This window comes from Equus przewalskii, chromosome 1 (assembly GCF_037783145.1).
Source record: "Equus przewalskii isolate Varuska chromosome 1, EquPr2, whole genome shotgun sequence".
In the NCBI taxonomy this organism is placed as follows: Eukaryota; Metazoa; Chordata; class Mammalia; order Perissodactyla; family Equidae; genus Equus; species Equus przewalskii.
Window position 1 is genome coordinate 78,381,677 of NC_091831.1, and position 17,873 is coordinate 78,399,549.

General features: G+C 42.2%; 1 protein-coding gene across 2 annotated transcripts in view; it reads left to right on the forward strand.

Annotated features, from left to right (window-relative positions):
* Positions 1-17,873, forward strand: part of PCNX2 (pecanex 2) — a 281,662-nt gene that overhangs the window by 221,795 nt on the left and 41,994 nt on the right. For both annotated transcript variants that reach the window (XR_011538712.1, XM_008527506.2), the window contains exon 25: positions 1,358-1,573. Coding sequence is in view for 1 of the 2 variants with exons in the window: in XM_008527506.2 (XP_008525728.2) it covers positions 1,358-1,573 (216 nt within the window). In the remaining variant the exon portion in view is untranslated. The remainder of the gene's footprint in view (positions 1-1,357; positions 1,574-17,873) is intronic.

Below are 17,873 nucleotides of genomic sequence, written 5' to 3' on the forward strand. Positions count from 1 at the left end.
AAACAAAATTTCTCTTAAAGAAGCTGTATGATCTATGGGGTTATCTATTATTCAACAGCTATATAGTTCGTTCCTACTACATGTTAGGAATTCTGCTACTAGTGCGATACAAAGAGAAGCAAATTCAGACATAGATCTGTCTTCCTTCACTTTATGGTGCATTGGCGAAATCAGATGTTAATCAAATAACTATAGACACGCATACACACAAAAACCAAATGTCAAATTCCAACCGTGACGAGTGCTTCCCAGCAGAGGATCACAGTGCTGAGAGCCTGTAGTAGGGAATTTGGCCCAGTGAAGCGGTCAATGAAGGCTTCCTTGAAGTGGTAATTGAGCTGAGGCCTAAAGAATAGTAGAGTTAATAAGCCACAGGGGAGTAGAAGAGCAACCCAGGCAGAAAGATCAGTATCTACAAAGGCCCAGGGTGGGAAGGGGCACGTGGGTCACTCAACTGAAAGAACTTCTCTGTTGCTGAGCATAAGGGAGCTGGCGGAATGGAGTTCGTGTGAGGTAAGGATGGAGATTGAAGTAGACAGCAGACCACACAGTGCCTCTGTGTGACCATATATCCTGAGTTTGCTCAGGACCGTCCTAGCTTATACCTGTGAATGATAAATTATATGGGATCCATTATAGGTGATGTTAAGAAGTCTTCCCTCTATCTTAAGCGGATTGAGAAACCACTAAGGGCTTTGAGCAATGGTGTTGGGGGGTCCTAGGTAGCTTGTTCAGCTCTTCAATTTGCAAAGCTCATTCTGGCTGTGGTGTAGGGAATAGATTTGGTAGCAGATCCCAGTGAAGATACATAGGTAAGACACATGATTATTGTGGTTGTCCCCTTGAGAAATAATATAGCGTGGAATAGGGTAGGGATAACGGAAATGGAGAAAAGTAGAAAGATGCAAAAAATACTTGAAGAAAGTAAAATTGAGAGGCTTAGATATGAAGGAGTAGAAACAAGGATCCCTAGGTTATGGCTGACTAAGATGGGGAACAGAAGTGGGGCCCAACTTGGGCATGTTGAAGGTGAGGAGCACTTGAGACGTGCAAGAGAAGATGTTAAGTGGACAAGAAGGTGTATAGGTCTAGAGATAGAAAAGAGATGTTAGCTGGAGATAGGGATTTGTAAGTGGTCTGCTTTTAGACAGATCTGTATTCAATCCATTTGTGTAGATGAGATTGCCCAGAACGAGTATAGAGGGAAAAAAGCAGAGGGTCTCACAAAATCCACTAAAATGGGCAAAGCATCTGAAATGTCTGATTTGCCTTTCATCAAATGACAACTCACTGCTTCCTAGATCCGAGTACATGGGGAATAAACATTCACTGAGCATATTTCTTGTTCTGTCTTTAGGGAACGATGACAACAATCTCAATTCCATCTTTTACGAGCACTTGACCAGGGCCCTCCAGGAGTCCCTGTGTGGAGACTTAGTTCTTGGTCGATGGGGTAACTACAGCTCTGGCGATTGCTTTATTTTGGCTTCCGATTACCTCAATGCTTTTGTTCACCTGATTGAAATCGGCAATGGTCTTGTCACCTTTCAACTTCGAGGATTGGAATTCCGAGGTAAGAATCTCTTCATTGCGGAAGTTGTTGGAAGTCAGTCACTAGAGTTAATTATCATGCAAAGCTTTCAATAAGAAGCCACCATTAAAGAGGAAGAATTTAATGCCTGTCCTATAGAATGAGAATTAGGGAGCTTGCTACAACTGCCTTTATCCATGTATTCTGACATAAATAAACCCCAGTTAACTGGGGAATAATAAAGTGAAACATATAGTCTAGTGTAAACCTTTGGAAAAGCAAGTCAGAACTTTGGTTTCAATCCTTCTGGGAAAAACTCAGAACCAACAGGAGGTCGTGGAACATGCAAGGGCTCTGTGTGGAGTCAGCCAGACCTAAAACAGAACCTAGTTCTGTGGGTTACAGGTATTGGGGGCTGTTGCAGACAAGTCATTGAGTGTCTCTGAGCTTTTCTTTTCATTTGTAAAATGATAATAAGAAGAAGAACGGCTGCCTCGTAGAGTTGTGTGGTTTTAATGAGATCGTGTGTCTGAAGGCATGCATGAATGCTTATTGCTTTGTGGTTACTGAGTCAGCCTGAATGTTGAAAGTGTGACCCAGTTTTCCCATTAATCAGATGCTGGAGTCATGTGTGGGGTGTACAGGGGTTAGCATGACAGATGTACTCATGTTCCCCTCTTCTGTGTTCTTTGTTTATTCCTTCATTCAATACGTTTTTTTCTAACACCTCCTCTGTGCCAGGCACTGTTCTAATGCTGGAGACACAGTGGGCACGGGACCTTGAGTTTACCCTCAGGATGTTTCCCTTCAGTGGGAGACATGGAAAATAAACAAGTAAATAAAGGAGCCAGCTAATTACAGCTTGGGGAATATGCTCTGAAGGACGTGAATGGGGTCTGTGATGGAAACCACTGCAGAGAGTGAGCGTGAGGAGGTGCCACCTTAGATGGGATCATCACGAGAGGCCTCTAGAGGAGGAGAACAGAAAGAATGTTCGAGGCCAGGAACTGATAAGTGCTGAATGGATGAGTCTGGAGTATCTCAGAGCATTCCCGACACCTGAGTGGACTAATGTGACTAGAGCTAAATAGCGTGCGGGTGGCAGTGTCGCACAAGATGGGGCGGGAGGCTGGGTCAGGCAGGGCCTCACAGCCAGGGCCAGGAGGTTGCATTTTATTCTGTGCGTAATGGGTAGCCCTGTAGGGGTCCTGGAAAGGGAAATGACTGACCTAATTTGCACTTTAAGAGATTGTTCTGGTAGCTGTGTGGAGAAGGTATCATAGGGGACAAGAGCGGAAACACGGAGCCTGTTTAGGGATGTTTTGCAGTCACCCGAGCAGGAGAAGATGATCGAGACAGACAAGTGCTGGGAGACTGGGAAGCGGGAACAGCCGGACTAGATGGGGGAGTGATGAAAGTGGGGGGCGCTCAGCATGCTCCCCGGTTTCTGGGTTGCGTGCCTGGGTGAACAGAGGCACGTTTACTGAAACTGAGAAGCCTGGAAGAGGAGCATGACTTTAGGGTTTGGGCGTATAATCCAGACCTCCGTTTTGGATATTTTCATTTTAAAATGCCCTTGATTCATCCAAGTGGATATATCAAATAGCTAATTGGACAGCTGAGTCTTACATTCATTCAGGAGACATTATTCAGCACTAATTATATGTCAAGCACTGGACTGGGTGCTACGAATACAGAAGTGAAGGCCCCCACCTTCAGGAACTCGGAGCCCTGAGTAGAAGACAGATGCGTAATAAGCAATTACTGTCCAGAGCGATGAGTGTTGTGGCAGCGCCATACTTGAGGTGCCACGGGGACCAGAGCAGGGGCACTGGAATCAGACTGAAGTGTGGGTCAGTTTGACAGAGGAGAGGCTGCAGGAGAGAAGGGAACTGCTGTGGTGATAACAGAGAGGCACGAAGTAGCCAGATGTGGTTTCCAGGTGGTTTAGGAGGAACGGGTTGCAGACAGTGCTAGGAAGGTAGGTAGGAGCCAGGTCGCAGCCACCAAGAACTTCACAGTGACAGAAGGACACCTCTTAGCCAAGAATAAATTGCCCCATTTCACATCTTTAACACCATTACCTCAAGAAGATCAAGTCTTTTGGTTCTTTGAATGAAAATCTCTAAGTTTTGTGAATATCCATTCCTTTTGTTAATATTCATAAGCAAACTTGTACAAAAGATTTTTTTCTAGAGTGGTGGGGTCTATGATTTAGGCGTGTATTCTGTGCATTTTTATGAGTTTTAGGAATCTAGTTTAGGGAGCTTGCTTTGGAAAAGGTTCTTGGGCTGAGGGAGTAGTGATTAGATTCTACAGAAGAATCAGAGAAGCAGAGTTTCTCTGAGATTTTGCACAAATGCCAGAAAATGCCGGAAGAGGCAGTGGAAATTAACTGTCTCTGGTGCAATAATGCAACAGAATCATCTATTTTGAGAACTCCAGTTGTTCCTGGAATTTTCCTGGATTTCAAAGGAAGAACTTTTAAAGTTAGCCTTGTTAATGCTGAGTTATAGTTTCTATCGCAGTTCTTTTCAGCTTACAGCCTCTTTAGCAAACTTAACTGATCTTTGAGTTTAAAGGGTTTTAAAGTTCATTAGGTTTTAGAAGTTTATAGTACTTTGTCTGTCTGCCAGCTCCTCATCACATCTTAATCTACCACATTTAGATGTTTTGGTCTCACCTCATCAATTATTTTCGGGGGCATAACCAACCACCGCAAAACTTAATGGTTTTGGACAACAAGGACGTGGTCTTTCTTACTCTTGTGTGGGTCGTCTGGTACTTCTGCTGTCACCCCAGGTTGCTCATGCAGCTGCATTCACCCAGCAGCTGAGCCAGGCTGGAAGGTTCAAATGGCCACTTCCAGGACTGGCTACCAACCCTGGCCCTGTGGCTCTCCTCCAGATGCTGCTCAGCCTCCAGTGGACTGGATGAGGAATCTTCACAGCTGGGTGGTCTTGGGACTCCAAAAGGGGGAACATAGACACTGCAAGGCCTCTTCCGGCCCAGCCTTTAGGACAGGCACCATGTCACTTGTGCCACGTTCCATTGGCCAAAGCCATTCCCAAGGACAGCTCAGATTCAAGTGGTAGGAAAGGGGCCCTGTCCCATTGCATGATTCACTGGGGGCCCATCTTATAACAACATACCAGACTCCAGAAACTGCATCCAGTGAAAGGTGGAAGGAGGCTTGAAACTGAGGTAGATGTGGTCCGTCAGACACAAGATAGAGGCAGTGGTTGTATTTAAGGTGAAACCGCCTTGAGGTAATTTTCCTTCCTCCTGCCAACCAGAGGAGAAAAGTTACCTAGCTGTAGGGGTGGCTGAAGCACAATAATGATGTCTTGAGAAAAAACATGCCGTTTAACTTGCCCTCATACCCCCCTCTCTTGTACAATACATTTTCTTTGACCTAGTTCTGCTATAGTTTGGAACACAGGGCTATTAAGAGAGCATAGAGCTTGACAAAATCTAAATTATGCTTTTGTTGCAGGAAGAATCCAGTTGACCTAAAATGACTGTTCTGTTTTTTATCTCTTTGTACCGTATAATACAGTATTCCCAGGGAAGCTCTTGTTTTCTCTCTTCTCCTCAGGTATTTTTGTAAAAGAGCTCTTCAGCATTTCACTTTTCTTTCCAATTTCCTACTTTCCCAAATAGCCGGCTTGCTTCTGGTCAAATTTTAAACTACTTTAGCACAACCTGGGGCAGTCAAAATACAGATGTGCTGGTTCTCCTCCTGAAGCGCACTGAAGCCGTCAGTGGAAACCCGAGCTGCTCGCAGCACAGCCTGACTCTCAGGAAATGAATAATACACCCCGGCGGACGGACGGCAGCCTCCCCAAGGCCAGGGAGCAAGGAGGTCCACCTGTCTTTCTCTCACTGAAACGGATGCATTTGTATCAATAGGAACTCTTAGTTACAAGTGACAGAAATCAACTCTAGCTTAAGCGAGATAAGGTACTGCACAGGCGCAGACTTGCTGAGAAGGCTGGAGAAGCAGGCTTGGTGGTGATCAGACAAGAGCCAGGTGTAAAATCACACCACAGCACTAATCCTGTGACGAGGTCACATCGCAGCTGGTGGACCCAGGCAGTGCCCTCACATCATCACTATGACCCCGGATACTGGATGCTGCCACTACCACTGCTGCCCTGGAAACTGGATGAAGAGCCCCGGAGGCCACCTCCCTTCCAGAATGTGTTCCCCATGAGCCCTGCTTCTTTGTGTCACCAGCTCATTAGCCAACATCTGGTGTGGGTTCATCTGATGGACAAAGCTGAAATCACGTGTATGTGCTCTAGATGCAAAGGTGTCTGGGAAAGAGAGTGTCTGATTTTTCAGTTCCTGTAGTGGGAGGTGAGACTCATAATATGGGTACATTGGTTGAAGTCATGCTAACTGCTGTAATAGTTGTCTCAAATCTCATGACTGACTCAATAGATGTTTATTTTGTACTCACATAGAGTCCAGTCAGTGAGAGAAGGCAGTGGGGGTGGCGGATGGTTCCAGTCCACACTACCAGGGACCTGGCTAATGGAAGCTCTGCCTATTCCCTAGCACTTTGCTTTTGAGGTCACCCTGGGTTTCAATATCAAGCTGCCGAGTAGAGAATTCCATGGACGATTGTTATGGGCCAGGCCTGAACCTGTGATACATCACTTGCTCTTACATTTTAATGTCCACAGTTGACGTAACTACAAGAGAAGCTGGAAAATGTTGTATAGCTAAGTACCCAGGAGAAAAAGTAAGGGGGTTTGCTGAACAGTTAGCCAGTTTCTGGCACAGTGGATAATTTTCCAAACATAGATCCTAGGTAGCCCAAAAGATTGATCAAGGTCCATGGCACATCCTATTTCTGTTGGCTGGTACTATAGTGAATGATCGGTACAAATCCAAATCAAGAATACAAATAAGGAAGCCATGTTTTTCTCTTCTGCTCCTCTTGGTTCATGCATCCCAGAATAGAAATGTATTCTTTTCTCTTTAATGTAAGGAAACAGGGTTGCAGTGCCCCTGGTGCTCTTGGGTTTATGAGTATTACTTTCATCTACCTAACCAGGGAGTCTTTAAGGAAACCATTCAAGAGTTGACAGATTAATCATTGGCTTTAAATCCAAGTCAAGGTAACAGATAATGCACTTCAGAAGGCCAACAGTGTGAGGGGCATCAAGTTCAAGGGTTTTTAAAAGAAATGGAATCTGTTGGATTTTAAGTTCCATTTACCATCATTTGAGTAGGTGCACACAGGAAAATGGAAAAATGAGAGTTGGTTATCTGTTCAATCCGTTTCTGTTCTCCTTTAGTCGTCTAGGTGACCTATGCTGGTGAGTTAGTTTATTTCTCTTAGAAGAGGAGAGGAATGAATGAGGAGTCACAGTGCTGCCAACTAGAGGAGCCAGGCCACTTGAAAATACTGTCTGAAGAGGCGGAGAACCAAGAATAGGAGCAAAAAGACAAAGGTATTGGAGGGAGTCTTTTATGAGACAGTGGTGAACTCTGAGCTAAGGAGGGAGCACTCCCCTGTGAAGGTGACATGCACCCTCAGACGGCCACAATCCCCTCACTTCCTTCTTCCATTTAACTAATGGGAGAAGCAAGGCCCAAGGAGATGAGTACTTTCCTGAGGCTCACCGCTAGTTAATAATGATTCTTTATCTTTAACCAGAACCTCTCTTTCTACGTGATCATTTTCTCTTCTTCCTTCACTCCTCCTTTCAGGTATTTGTTTGAAATTTGTGCCATAGTGTTTATCTGGTTTATTAAACACTAAGTAACTGGGATGTAATGCCTTCAGTCACTTGTGCAGCCTTTCAAACACCCCATATCATTTTTCTAGTTCAAAAACCCCCACTTTATATCAGGATATTCAACAGGGCAGCACTTGGGACCTGGCCTCTCAGAGCCTCGATTTCTTTGCCAGCACCTCAGTGTGATTTCCTTTCCAGCTCTGACAGCGCATCAGTTCAGGAGATATGAAGTGCTTCCACCATACGACGTAGTTGGGGGGAAGTTGAACTTCTTTTCTTTGCTGGAGTTTGAGTATAATTCCCTCCAGGGAGTAGGTGGTGTTGGTGGTTATCCCAGTGCTTGGGACCACAGCTGGCATCAAGGGGAGAAGTTGAGCAGCTGCTGACTTCCCGTTGATACATTGCTGTAACAGGAAAGGTTGACAGCCTAAACGTTAGTCTGTAGGCTGGGGAGAGAAGTGGGCATCGGAAGCCCTACCACAGCAATGAAGCAGAATGGAGGAATTCCAGGCAAAGGAAAGAAGAGGGCTTGCTATGATGAAAAGTGTTGGAATCCGAAGGGCTGGGAGGATGGAATCCGTGGTAGTTCATCCACAGTCACAGGAGAGAAGGGAGAACATAGAGCACAGATGCAAGTAGAGAGTGGGTGTTAGAGAGCAGGCAGGAGAATGGGAGAAGGAGTGGGGTGGGGAAATATAGTTGGGCATCGTGAAGAGCTCACTTGAGGTTAGTGATCATGATTTTAAAGGAAGACCTGTTAATATTGCTTGTGTTTTTCTCTAAGCCATGTTCGGCTTCATGAGTGCAGCTATGGAAGGGCAAAGTTGGAATTAATCAGGATGGGATTAAGCCAAATGCGTTTCATGAAGTAAGACAAGGAGAAGGGAACTGATAGTGTATACAAGGGGGTGATAATGATTATAATGCCTTGCTATGGAATGTAAGTTGAGAAAGGAGGGAAGTAAGGGTATGAGAGACGTGGGAAAGAGGACCTGGTGATAGGACTTCCTGGATCCACAAAGGGTACAAGGATTGTACCCTTGTTGAGGTTGAAATATTAGAGGAAATAAGCTGGAAAGATAAGAGGTGGTTGCTGGAGAGTATAATGTTTGAAACCAATATTTATAGTGGGGAACCAGTTTTTGGGTTAAGCAGTCTAGGGTTTTGACTATGGAAATGAGTGGCTGAGGTTGAATGGAAGATGAGACTATTGCAGGAGTGGAGGTTGGGGGCCAGGATATAGAAAGTAGCATCCCTGTGGATACTGAAATCCCAAGAATGATGGCAAGAGGTATGTTGGAGAGTGCCAGTGGACCCAGAGCCAAAATCTTCATGGAAGGACTGGAAGTGACCTAGAGGGGCCATAGAAGACATCAACACGAGAGGATGGTGCTGGCTTTGGGGGGAGGGTAGGGGGGTGGGGTATGGTGCGAGAATGTCCTGAAAGTGTCAGTGAGAAACAAGAGGATATCTTCTATCCTCTGCAGACCCAATGGTGAGAGGAGTCTGTGAGAGCCATCAGTCCCACTTGGGAGAGCTGCAGAGGAACAGAGGGAGGCAGGTTTCCAGTAGAGCACTAAAGACAAGGGGAGAACATTTGGAAACAAAGTTGAGGAATAGATCATGAATTCCAGAGAGTACGGCAAAAGGGCTTCAAGAGTTTCTGCCTGGGGTGGTGGTTAAGACAGGGTTAGAAAATGTGACTTGTAGAACAGTATGGAAATTAGCCTGCAGGGAGTCCTGGGTTTCCCATGCAAATGACTTGAACGGCAGTAAAGCAACGTTGTCTCTTGGGATGATGAAGCGGATCCTGTCATCTAAGCCTGGGTCACATGCTTGGAAAGTTTTGAGGCTGCTGAAATGAAATTTAGTTATGCGTGTAGGTATGCATGCAACTTTCATTATCCTCGTTAGCATAGCACTGCTGCAATTTTATCACAGCAAGATCTTTTCCAGAGATCTTCTTAGGGGAGGTCTTAGGAAGTATAAAAAAGTCATTTGGTAAAGTGGGTTTTTGGAAAGCTCAGGAAAAATGAAATCAGAAATGCATGGTGTTATGTGGACACTTACCTTTTCTATTATTTGTGTAACTACATTTTTATCTCTTAATTTATTCACTTCTCAGTGTTTCCTTGCGATGAATGTTACTGCACTTGTATATATTTTCTGCATTGCTGTGTGATCAAGTATTTCCAGTTTTTGCTCATATACTAGTTCAAACAACAACACAAAATCAATGTAGGTTACTTTGTCCTTTTATTTAAAACAAAGTTGTGATAAAAACTATGTTTGTATTTAGGTGTTTATATGTGTAAATCATTAATCCTGAGATCAGGGCATTGCCCATGATGTTGGGCATGTTGTATCGATGTTTCTTCATAAAAAAATAATAAGTAATAATTTGGAAACCAAAGCGAGTTTATCTTCAGTGTTCTTGCAGAGTTTATATATTCAGTTCTTTATTCCTGCGGGCTATGAAAAGCTGACTAAGCCAGGCTCTATTAGACTGTGAGACCCTCAAAGTCTGACACACCTTCCTTATTCAGGTCCCACTCCCAGGACATTGAATGGCTCATGGTAGGATGCCCAGTAAATATTGGTTGAGTGAGAAAATAGAGATAGTCTGTAGTGTCCTGAGCACCAGTTATATGTCAGGTACCACTCTAAGCACTTTACTTATACTATCAGAATATTCCTTATGATAACTTCAGGAAGTAAGTACGTGTTATTTTCCCTATTTTACACATGAGAATATTGGGTGAATGAGGTTCAGCAAGTTGCCCAAGGCTTCACGGTCATCGGTGTGGAGGAGGGGTCAACACCTAGATGTGGCTGAGTTGAAAGAAGTAGACCCCACTGCATTGGAGGGGAGGGAGGAAGGAAGGAAGCATTGAAGGAAAGAAAGGAGAGAGTAAGAGAGGGAAAGAAGGACGGATGGAAAGAAGGAAGGAAGGGAAGAGGGGAGGGAGGGAGGAAGAGACGGAAGGAAGAATAACTAAGGAGAGAATATGAAAGAAAAGAATGAGTAACCATTTTTTTTTTTAACAATCTATTTGGTTGTTGAAACTCAAAAATAAAAGCTTTACTGGAATGTGCTCCTAAATGTTAATATGGCAGCATCACTTTGAGCAGCTCACTTTCTTGAATTACTTTCTGCCTTAGCAACCGTGAAGCCTGGATGCCTCTTGCAGACTGAACATGGAATGCAAAGGTGTGGTTATCAGGATGTAGCTACACGTGACCATTGGGTCTGGAAAACATCAAAAAATAGGATTTATGTTCCTGTCTGTGTGAAATGTTATCAGCCATCTCAGAGTTTGGCTAACACCCCATAATCACCAGCCTAGGGGGACATTTTAAAAATATCTATGTAACCTAATCTTATCTAAAGCTAGTCCGACCCAAACCTTTATCCTAACTGGCTAATCCATGCAGAGCCACAGATCTCCCCCTAATCTTGGAACTATCTAGAATTCTCTCTTCTCTATGGCAACGTTTAGGTCGTTAGTGAGTCCTTAATTCTTATGTCCACATAACTTGGGTAATCTGTTAAACCCCTTGGTCCCAAACTTTACCCATAAAATACTAGATTCTCCATTCAGAATTCCTAAACACATAGTTTTCTTCATTTCAAATTGTGTGACATGTTGGGGGGAGAGATAAAGCCATACTTGTCTAGATAGCAAGTCTGGGAAGAAAAGGGGCTTTCCTGTGGAACAGTCATAGAGTCTGCATACTTTAACATTCAACACTCAAAAATAGGTTTGTGGGAGAAAAGGAAGATAATACAGCTTTGAATTAAATATGAATTAGAAAGTACCCAACTCTTCTGAGTACAGTTGAGCACATTGCTTTTCTCATCCATAAATGGGGCAGGAGTGGGGGAAAAACATATCGTTTACGGAGATAATTATTATATATTACACATTTCTCATACTTATGCTTCAGAGTTGACCAATGTAAGTTGCCTTGTGTACTAAGCGACTTGGTTCATTTCATTTTCTCCTGTGGGCTAGTAGAATAAAGTAAATTCAGGAAACTTTCGCTCGTCATTTGCCAAGCCTCATTAGACAGCGTGTGATAAAGGAAAAATACTGATTTTACATTCAAAAGACCAGACTCTTCCACGGGACAAGTGGCTTTTGAGACTCAATGTCCTTCTTTATAAAAAGAGAAATCACACATGCGTAACCAGGTTGATGTGTGCATCACATGAGATGCTGTCTGAGACATCACTTTTTAAGTTGGTAAGTCACATCCTCACAAAAATACATCACGTTTTGCAATAAAAGTTCTCTGAGAAAATCTATGCTGTTTCAGTTAAAGGTATTACACCACATTTGAAATCTAGGTTGCCAAACAGGCCACAGGAAAAATTTTATTCTTATGGACAGATCTTAAAGCAGAGTGAGGCTCTTTGGAATATAAAATTGTTGTAATAAAAATCTCTGCTATGCCCACAAAATCAAACATGTCATAAATTATTCTAATGTATTTTTGTCTTTTTCCTCTACTGCACGCTGGCTAGTGTTTTACATATGCCAAGCAATGAGGTCACTAGGAGGTCTCCTGGACTCTCAGTGTGATAGTTAAAAGAGGCATGAGTCCCATTCTGCTGAAGGATTGGAAATTGGGACTAGGGGAGAAACTGCCCGCTAAAATAATAAAGAACTAAACTCATTGTGTCTGAACAGGCCAATCCTACGGCTTGTTTTAGTTCTGCTCTGTGACCTTAGTCATGTCACTAGCCCAGTGCCTGGCACACTGGGATGATGAGGTCAGTGGCTATTTTAAATTAAAACTCAGCTCAAATAAATGTTTAGTAAAGTTATTTAAAACATTATTAGTAGATAACGCTAAATATGATACTGATGATATCTGGGATTTTCTGTGGAATCCAGTTAGTCAGATTCTTTGAGACTACTGAGCATTATTTCTCAAAGCACTGGTATCAGATAAGGAAGAAATTCGGAGGGCCAGAAGACCCAATCTTTAAAACGTCTTGTGCATTTAGGCTTTAATATGCATGTTCTTGCTGTGTAGCTTTTCTGCTGCAGGGACCATTTTTAATGTGTCCCTTTGATGTCCTCATCACATAATGGCCAGCTTCACCATCATTTCCTCTGGTTCCAGTGAACCCCCTGTTCACTGACCTGGGGCTGTGAGTGGCTGATTTCTCCATCACTGGTCTCTTCTCCTTAGTCCTCCAAGGTGGCCAGGGAATGTTTCTTAAGTGCAACTTCCCTCATGTTTCCTTGGGACTTAAGGTTCCCCGTTGGCTGCCTGTCACCTTCAGAATTAAGTTCCCTAGGAGTCAGGTTCCCACACAGTCTGACTCCAGCGGCCTGCCTTGGCCCCTTGCTCCCCCTTCAGGGATCCTGTCCTTGGGCCCAGGCTTCCAGCCAGGAAGGTGCCTCCCTCACGGGTTGTTTGGAATGGAGGCGAGGGCACTTTTGGTTGATTTTTGGTTGCTGGACCTTCTATTCAGACAACCCTTCTCCTTTGGCTTCCCGGCTTTCCCAAGGGCATATCCGCTCCACCTGGCTGACCATCACAGCAGGTGTGCCTACACTAACCAGCCACACAGAATATCTACACTCCTGTGCTTGTCAAAGAGAGCACATTAAAATTCACTGCTGCTCAATACACAATAATTGTCAAAACTAGGGGGAGAGAAACGATCCATACCAAGGACTTCCTGAAAGGCATGAACTTCTCCCAGTCCTCAAGCGTCTCTAAATCTGTTCTTGGTGATACCAGATCTCTGGAGAATCACATGCCTAGGGCTGAATTGTTTGGGCCACCTAAAGAAGTGCTTTTTCTTTATTGCACTTTGACCATATTAGAACAGCTCAGCAAACCTTGTGTTTGGGCTTCCTGTGCGATGCTATTAAGGATGATGTTCACCGTATTGCACAATGTTCTCTTTATGAGGATCCTGGGGATATCATCTCTCTGTTGTCTTTGCCAGAAATAGCTATGGTCCTTCCAAGCAATTATTTCATTTTTGTCTTAAGGACTCAAGAAACTATTCAAGTTATCTTTCTACACTGGCTGCCAGAAAGCCCAAGTGAGATCTGTGGCCCACCTTTAATAAATACAGAGGGCATCACAGAACACAGTTAGAGTCTTTGACATTATCCTGGCTTCATCATGTTTTTCTTGTTCCCATTTTCACTTAAATTTTATCACTTGCTTTCATACTGTATATGCCTTTTTAGATCGACTTCATTCCTTTTTGAAATTAAGTGTGCATAAATAAACCAGGTCTGGCCTGTCGCTGGTAGATGTGGCAAACAGCACTTAAATGGGGGTAGTGCTTGTTCCTTTGGAAACAAGAAAAGGGAGGCAGAAGGGGTCAGCTGGTCAGGAGGGGGCTGCCAGTCGCAGCAGCAGTGGTTGCCTCATGTTTTGGCCGCACACAGGAAATGGATAGATATCCTGTGTGGCAAGACATCTGGGATCTACTAGATACATTTTCAGTTCAAACACTAAATTTCATCAGCTTTAATGAGGCATTCTCGTCTATCAGAACTAAAAGATTCCAAGATACTCTGAAAATTGATTTAAAAAATATTTATTGAATGCCTTTTATGTCCTACTGACTTAGACCATGAGAACACAGCAACATAAAAGATGCTAGGAGTTAGTTTTAATGGAAACACCAGACACAGACATCATTCATCTCCACCAGTGGCATGAAAGGTCACAATGTGGGGGCAATTGACCTTCAGTGTTCCCTTTAAATGGAATGTACTCTAAACCTTGTGAGCCTCTCTGAGAAGAATACGGGCCTTGATTTGCATTTGAACCTCAAAATTAGAGCATTGGCAAAAATGATTGGCTTTCATTATTTTCACATTCTTTTATGCTGTGGTGAGTATGAATCTTTTGTTCCTCAGAGAAGGTACCGAGAGCCCCCTGAGCTGAGTGTTTCAACAGTTGACGGTTGTGATGTCTCTGCCAAGCCTAGCCATCCTTCATAGCCAACTGTTTCCTCAACTGGTTTTCCATCAATGTAGAAATGCACCCATGCTTCTCACAGTGTGTGACGGGAGACCTAGCTCACTTAATAACTTACTTCACTTGGATGGTAGAAATCCAAAATCTGCACCATCTTTTGTACACGAAGACACACACGTGTGTGTGCACTCACACACAGAAACACACACACATGAGCAATCCTTCCAGTTTGTTTGATTTAATTTTTTAAAGAACCTGACATTCAGCCCAATGTGATAAATGCTAGACCCAGATGGAAGAATGAAGGAGGGAAAAATTGGAAAGAAACTCAGATTTTGGAGGCAGGTTATTTAACCAATTTTGCAAGGTGAAAATCCTCCTTTATGCTTCTTGCTCATGTAGTCTATTTCTAAGAATAGTTCTACTTCTTCCATTGGAATAATTTCTTCCTAAATTAGTTTATTAACTTGCAGCAAACCAGTGTTGTCAGTGCGCCATTTTGGTGGGAGGAGACGTCTCCCAGCGCTGGAGTCTAGTGCCTGCAGTCCTTGGTCCTGGGGGCAGATCAGTTAGGACTCGGTGGTCATTACTCACTCTGGATGCCTCAGAACATATGGTCTGAATTACTCACTGCTTACAATTCACCTATGTATTTCTGTATATTTTTACCAGAGGGAATAAGTTTTATATTGCAGAATGAGCTAAGAGAATTTTGAAATGTTTGAAAAAGAGTACTTTCAGCTAAGACCCAAAGCAATAAGGTCTTGGAGAAAGACAAATGGAGTCATAGATCTGGGATCAGCCTTTTACTGTTTCACTTTATGTTATATAACCTACTTGCTTTCTCCTTCTTGATCTTGACTCCTTTTTCATAGACTGATTTCCCAACAGTTGTGTGTGTACAGTATTATTTGAAGGTTGTAATTTTCCATCTCTGATCTGTAATGACCATCTCATTCATGGGTTCTGTACAGAGGCTTAGTCTGACCATTGCCTTTCTTTATCTGTGTCCGTAAATAACATAATAGAGTATGTTGCATCTGCCATGTATTTTCTCAACAGGGCATCTGTTTCCTGTGCATACAGTGATCTGGATAAGAATTCTTTCATTTGTTCCTTCAATCATTCCACTTTGTTAGTACCTACTGAGTACCAGGCACTGTGAATAATGATAAGGGATTCCAGAAAAAGTGAATGGTGTGGAAATGAGTATAGGGACAGGTTTCATGTTTGAATTAAGTCTGAAAAGACATGTAGAAAGATTCAGAGACTTACTCTTTTGGCCATGACGAAGTAACCAGTACTGGAGTATCCTTTCTGCCATAAGCAGTTATAAAAGTGGGGAAAATATATTAATCAACTGTTTTCAGATATTGGACCATAGACAGTACAAGGCTCTGAATCATTGAGAGAAAGGAAACACACAAAGTGAACTTCGTAATTGCCCCTGCTTTCTTCCTGGAGGCACGTTCTTATCTGTAGTACAGGGAGGTAGGGCCCAAACAGCACAGTGGTCTTACTGAGCCAGGGAGACAGAATCAGAGTTCTGGGATGCTAAGGTAGCTGGACTTTGTGGGTCAGAGTACCAGACAGAAGTGAATTTCACAGAGATGGAGCTACAGAAATCACTATAGGGATCCCCTTTAGTGATTGGATGAATATTAACCTGCTCTAATGTAGGCACAGCCTGACAGAGAACAGTAACTGGGAAGTTGTGAGCTAAGTAGAGATTATGGAGGCCATAATCTGAGAGATGTAGAAATTCCACTCAGTTGGTGGAGAGTTATTGAACATACCAGGAATTCAACTGAGACCCCACGAAGGCCAAACTTTAAGAATGGAGATCTTATCATCTCAGAATAAGGACTGTTCTAGACATTACCAACCAAAGGTTAAAAACAACTTCCAGAAGGATCAAACTGACAAGCTGATGTGCAAGTAAATTAACTCCGTAACAAAATATAGCTCTTTCTAAGGGAAAATAAAAGTCCAGACTGTCAACACTATAATGTCAACAATGCCCAACATATAATAAAAGTTTCTAGCTATATAAAAAAGCAGAAAAACATGATCCATAACCAGGAAAATAAAACAGTAAATAGAAACACACACAAAGATGTTGGAGTTAACAAAAAAGAAATTTCAAACAGATATTAAAATATTTAGGAATTCAAAGGAAAAATGATCCTAAAAATGAACTAATGAAGACTATCAATAGGGAAGAAAAGAATATCAAAGAATTGAAATTTTAGAAATGAATAAAATAACAATGTCTGAAATGGAAAATTTAGAGGATGGATTTAACAGAAGAAAAGATTAATGAACTTGAAGACAAGGCAGTAACTACTGTCCAAACTGATATAAATAATAAAAAGACCAAAGAGGGGCCAGCCCTGTGGTGTAGTGGTTAAGTTGGGTGCACTCTGCTTCAGTGGCCGTGGTTCGCAGGTTTGGATCCCGGGCATGGACCTACGCCACTCCTCATCCATGCTATGGCAGTGACCCACATATAAAGTGGAGGAGGATTGGCACAGATATTAGCTCAGGGCTAATCTTCCTCAGGAAAAAGAAAAAAAGACCAAAGAAAATAAAACGATATCAAGCATTCTAACATATGTGTAATTGGAGTCCCAAAAGGAGAAGTGATAAATAGGAGCAGAAAGAAAGTTGAGGGAACATTATTCAAATATTTTAAATTTGATGAAAAATATCAATCCATAAATCCCAGGAGCTCAATACATCCAAGCAAGATAAATGAAAAGAAAACCCAACCTGAGCACATACTCATCAAATTGCTGAAAATTAAAGGTAAAGAAAAACCATAAGAGCATCTGAGATTTTTTTATCATAATTTTATCAAGACCCTGAGAGAGTTTTAAAAACAAACATTATATACAAGGAAACCACTGTGAGAATTATCACTAACTCCTCATAAGATATAGTGCAAGCCAGAAAATAATAGAATGATATTTTTTAAGTGCTGAAAGGAAAATAAAACTATCAACTCTGAATTCTACATCTAGGGAAAATTTCCTTCAAACGTGAAGGCAAAATTTAAATATTTCCAAATGAACAAAAGTTGAGATAATCACCAGCTGACCTGAACTATAAGAAATATTAAAGGAAGTTCCTCAGCTTGAAGGAAAATGATAGCAGATGGAGAATTGATTCTACATAAAAGAATGAAGATTACCGAAAATCACATAAGTGAGAAAAGATACTTTTTTCTTTTAAAATGCCTTTAAAAATTGACTGTTTAAAGCAAAATAATAGCAATGTATTGTAGGGTTTAAAATATAGGCTAAAGTAAAATGTTTGACACAAAGGACATGAGCAGGTAAATATACCATTGTAATAATCCTACATTATAGAAAGAGTGGTATGAAATCAATCCATGACAGATTGTGATAAGGTAAAAATACGCATTGTAATCTCTAGGGAAACTGCAAAAATGAAGAGTTATAGCTAATTGATATAAAAGCTGATAGAGGATACCAAATAAAATACTAAAAGTTATTCAATCCAAAAAAGAAAGAAAGAAAGAAAAGTTTGGAAAGAATACCAAAAGAAAAAAATTGGACAAATAAAAACAGATATCAAGATGGTATATTTACACCCAGTCACAT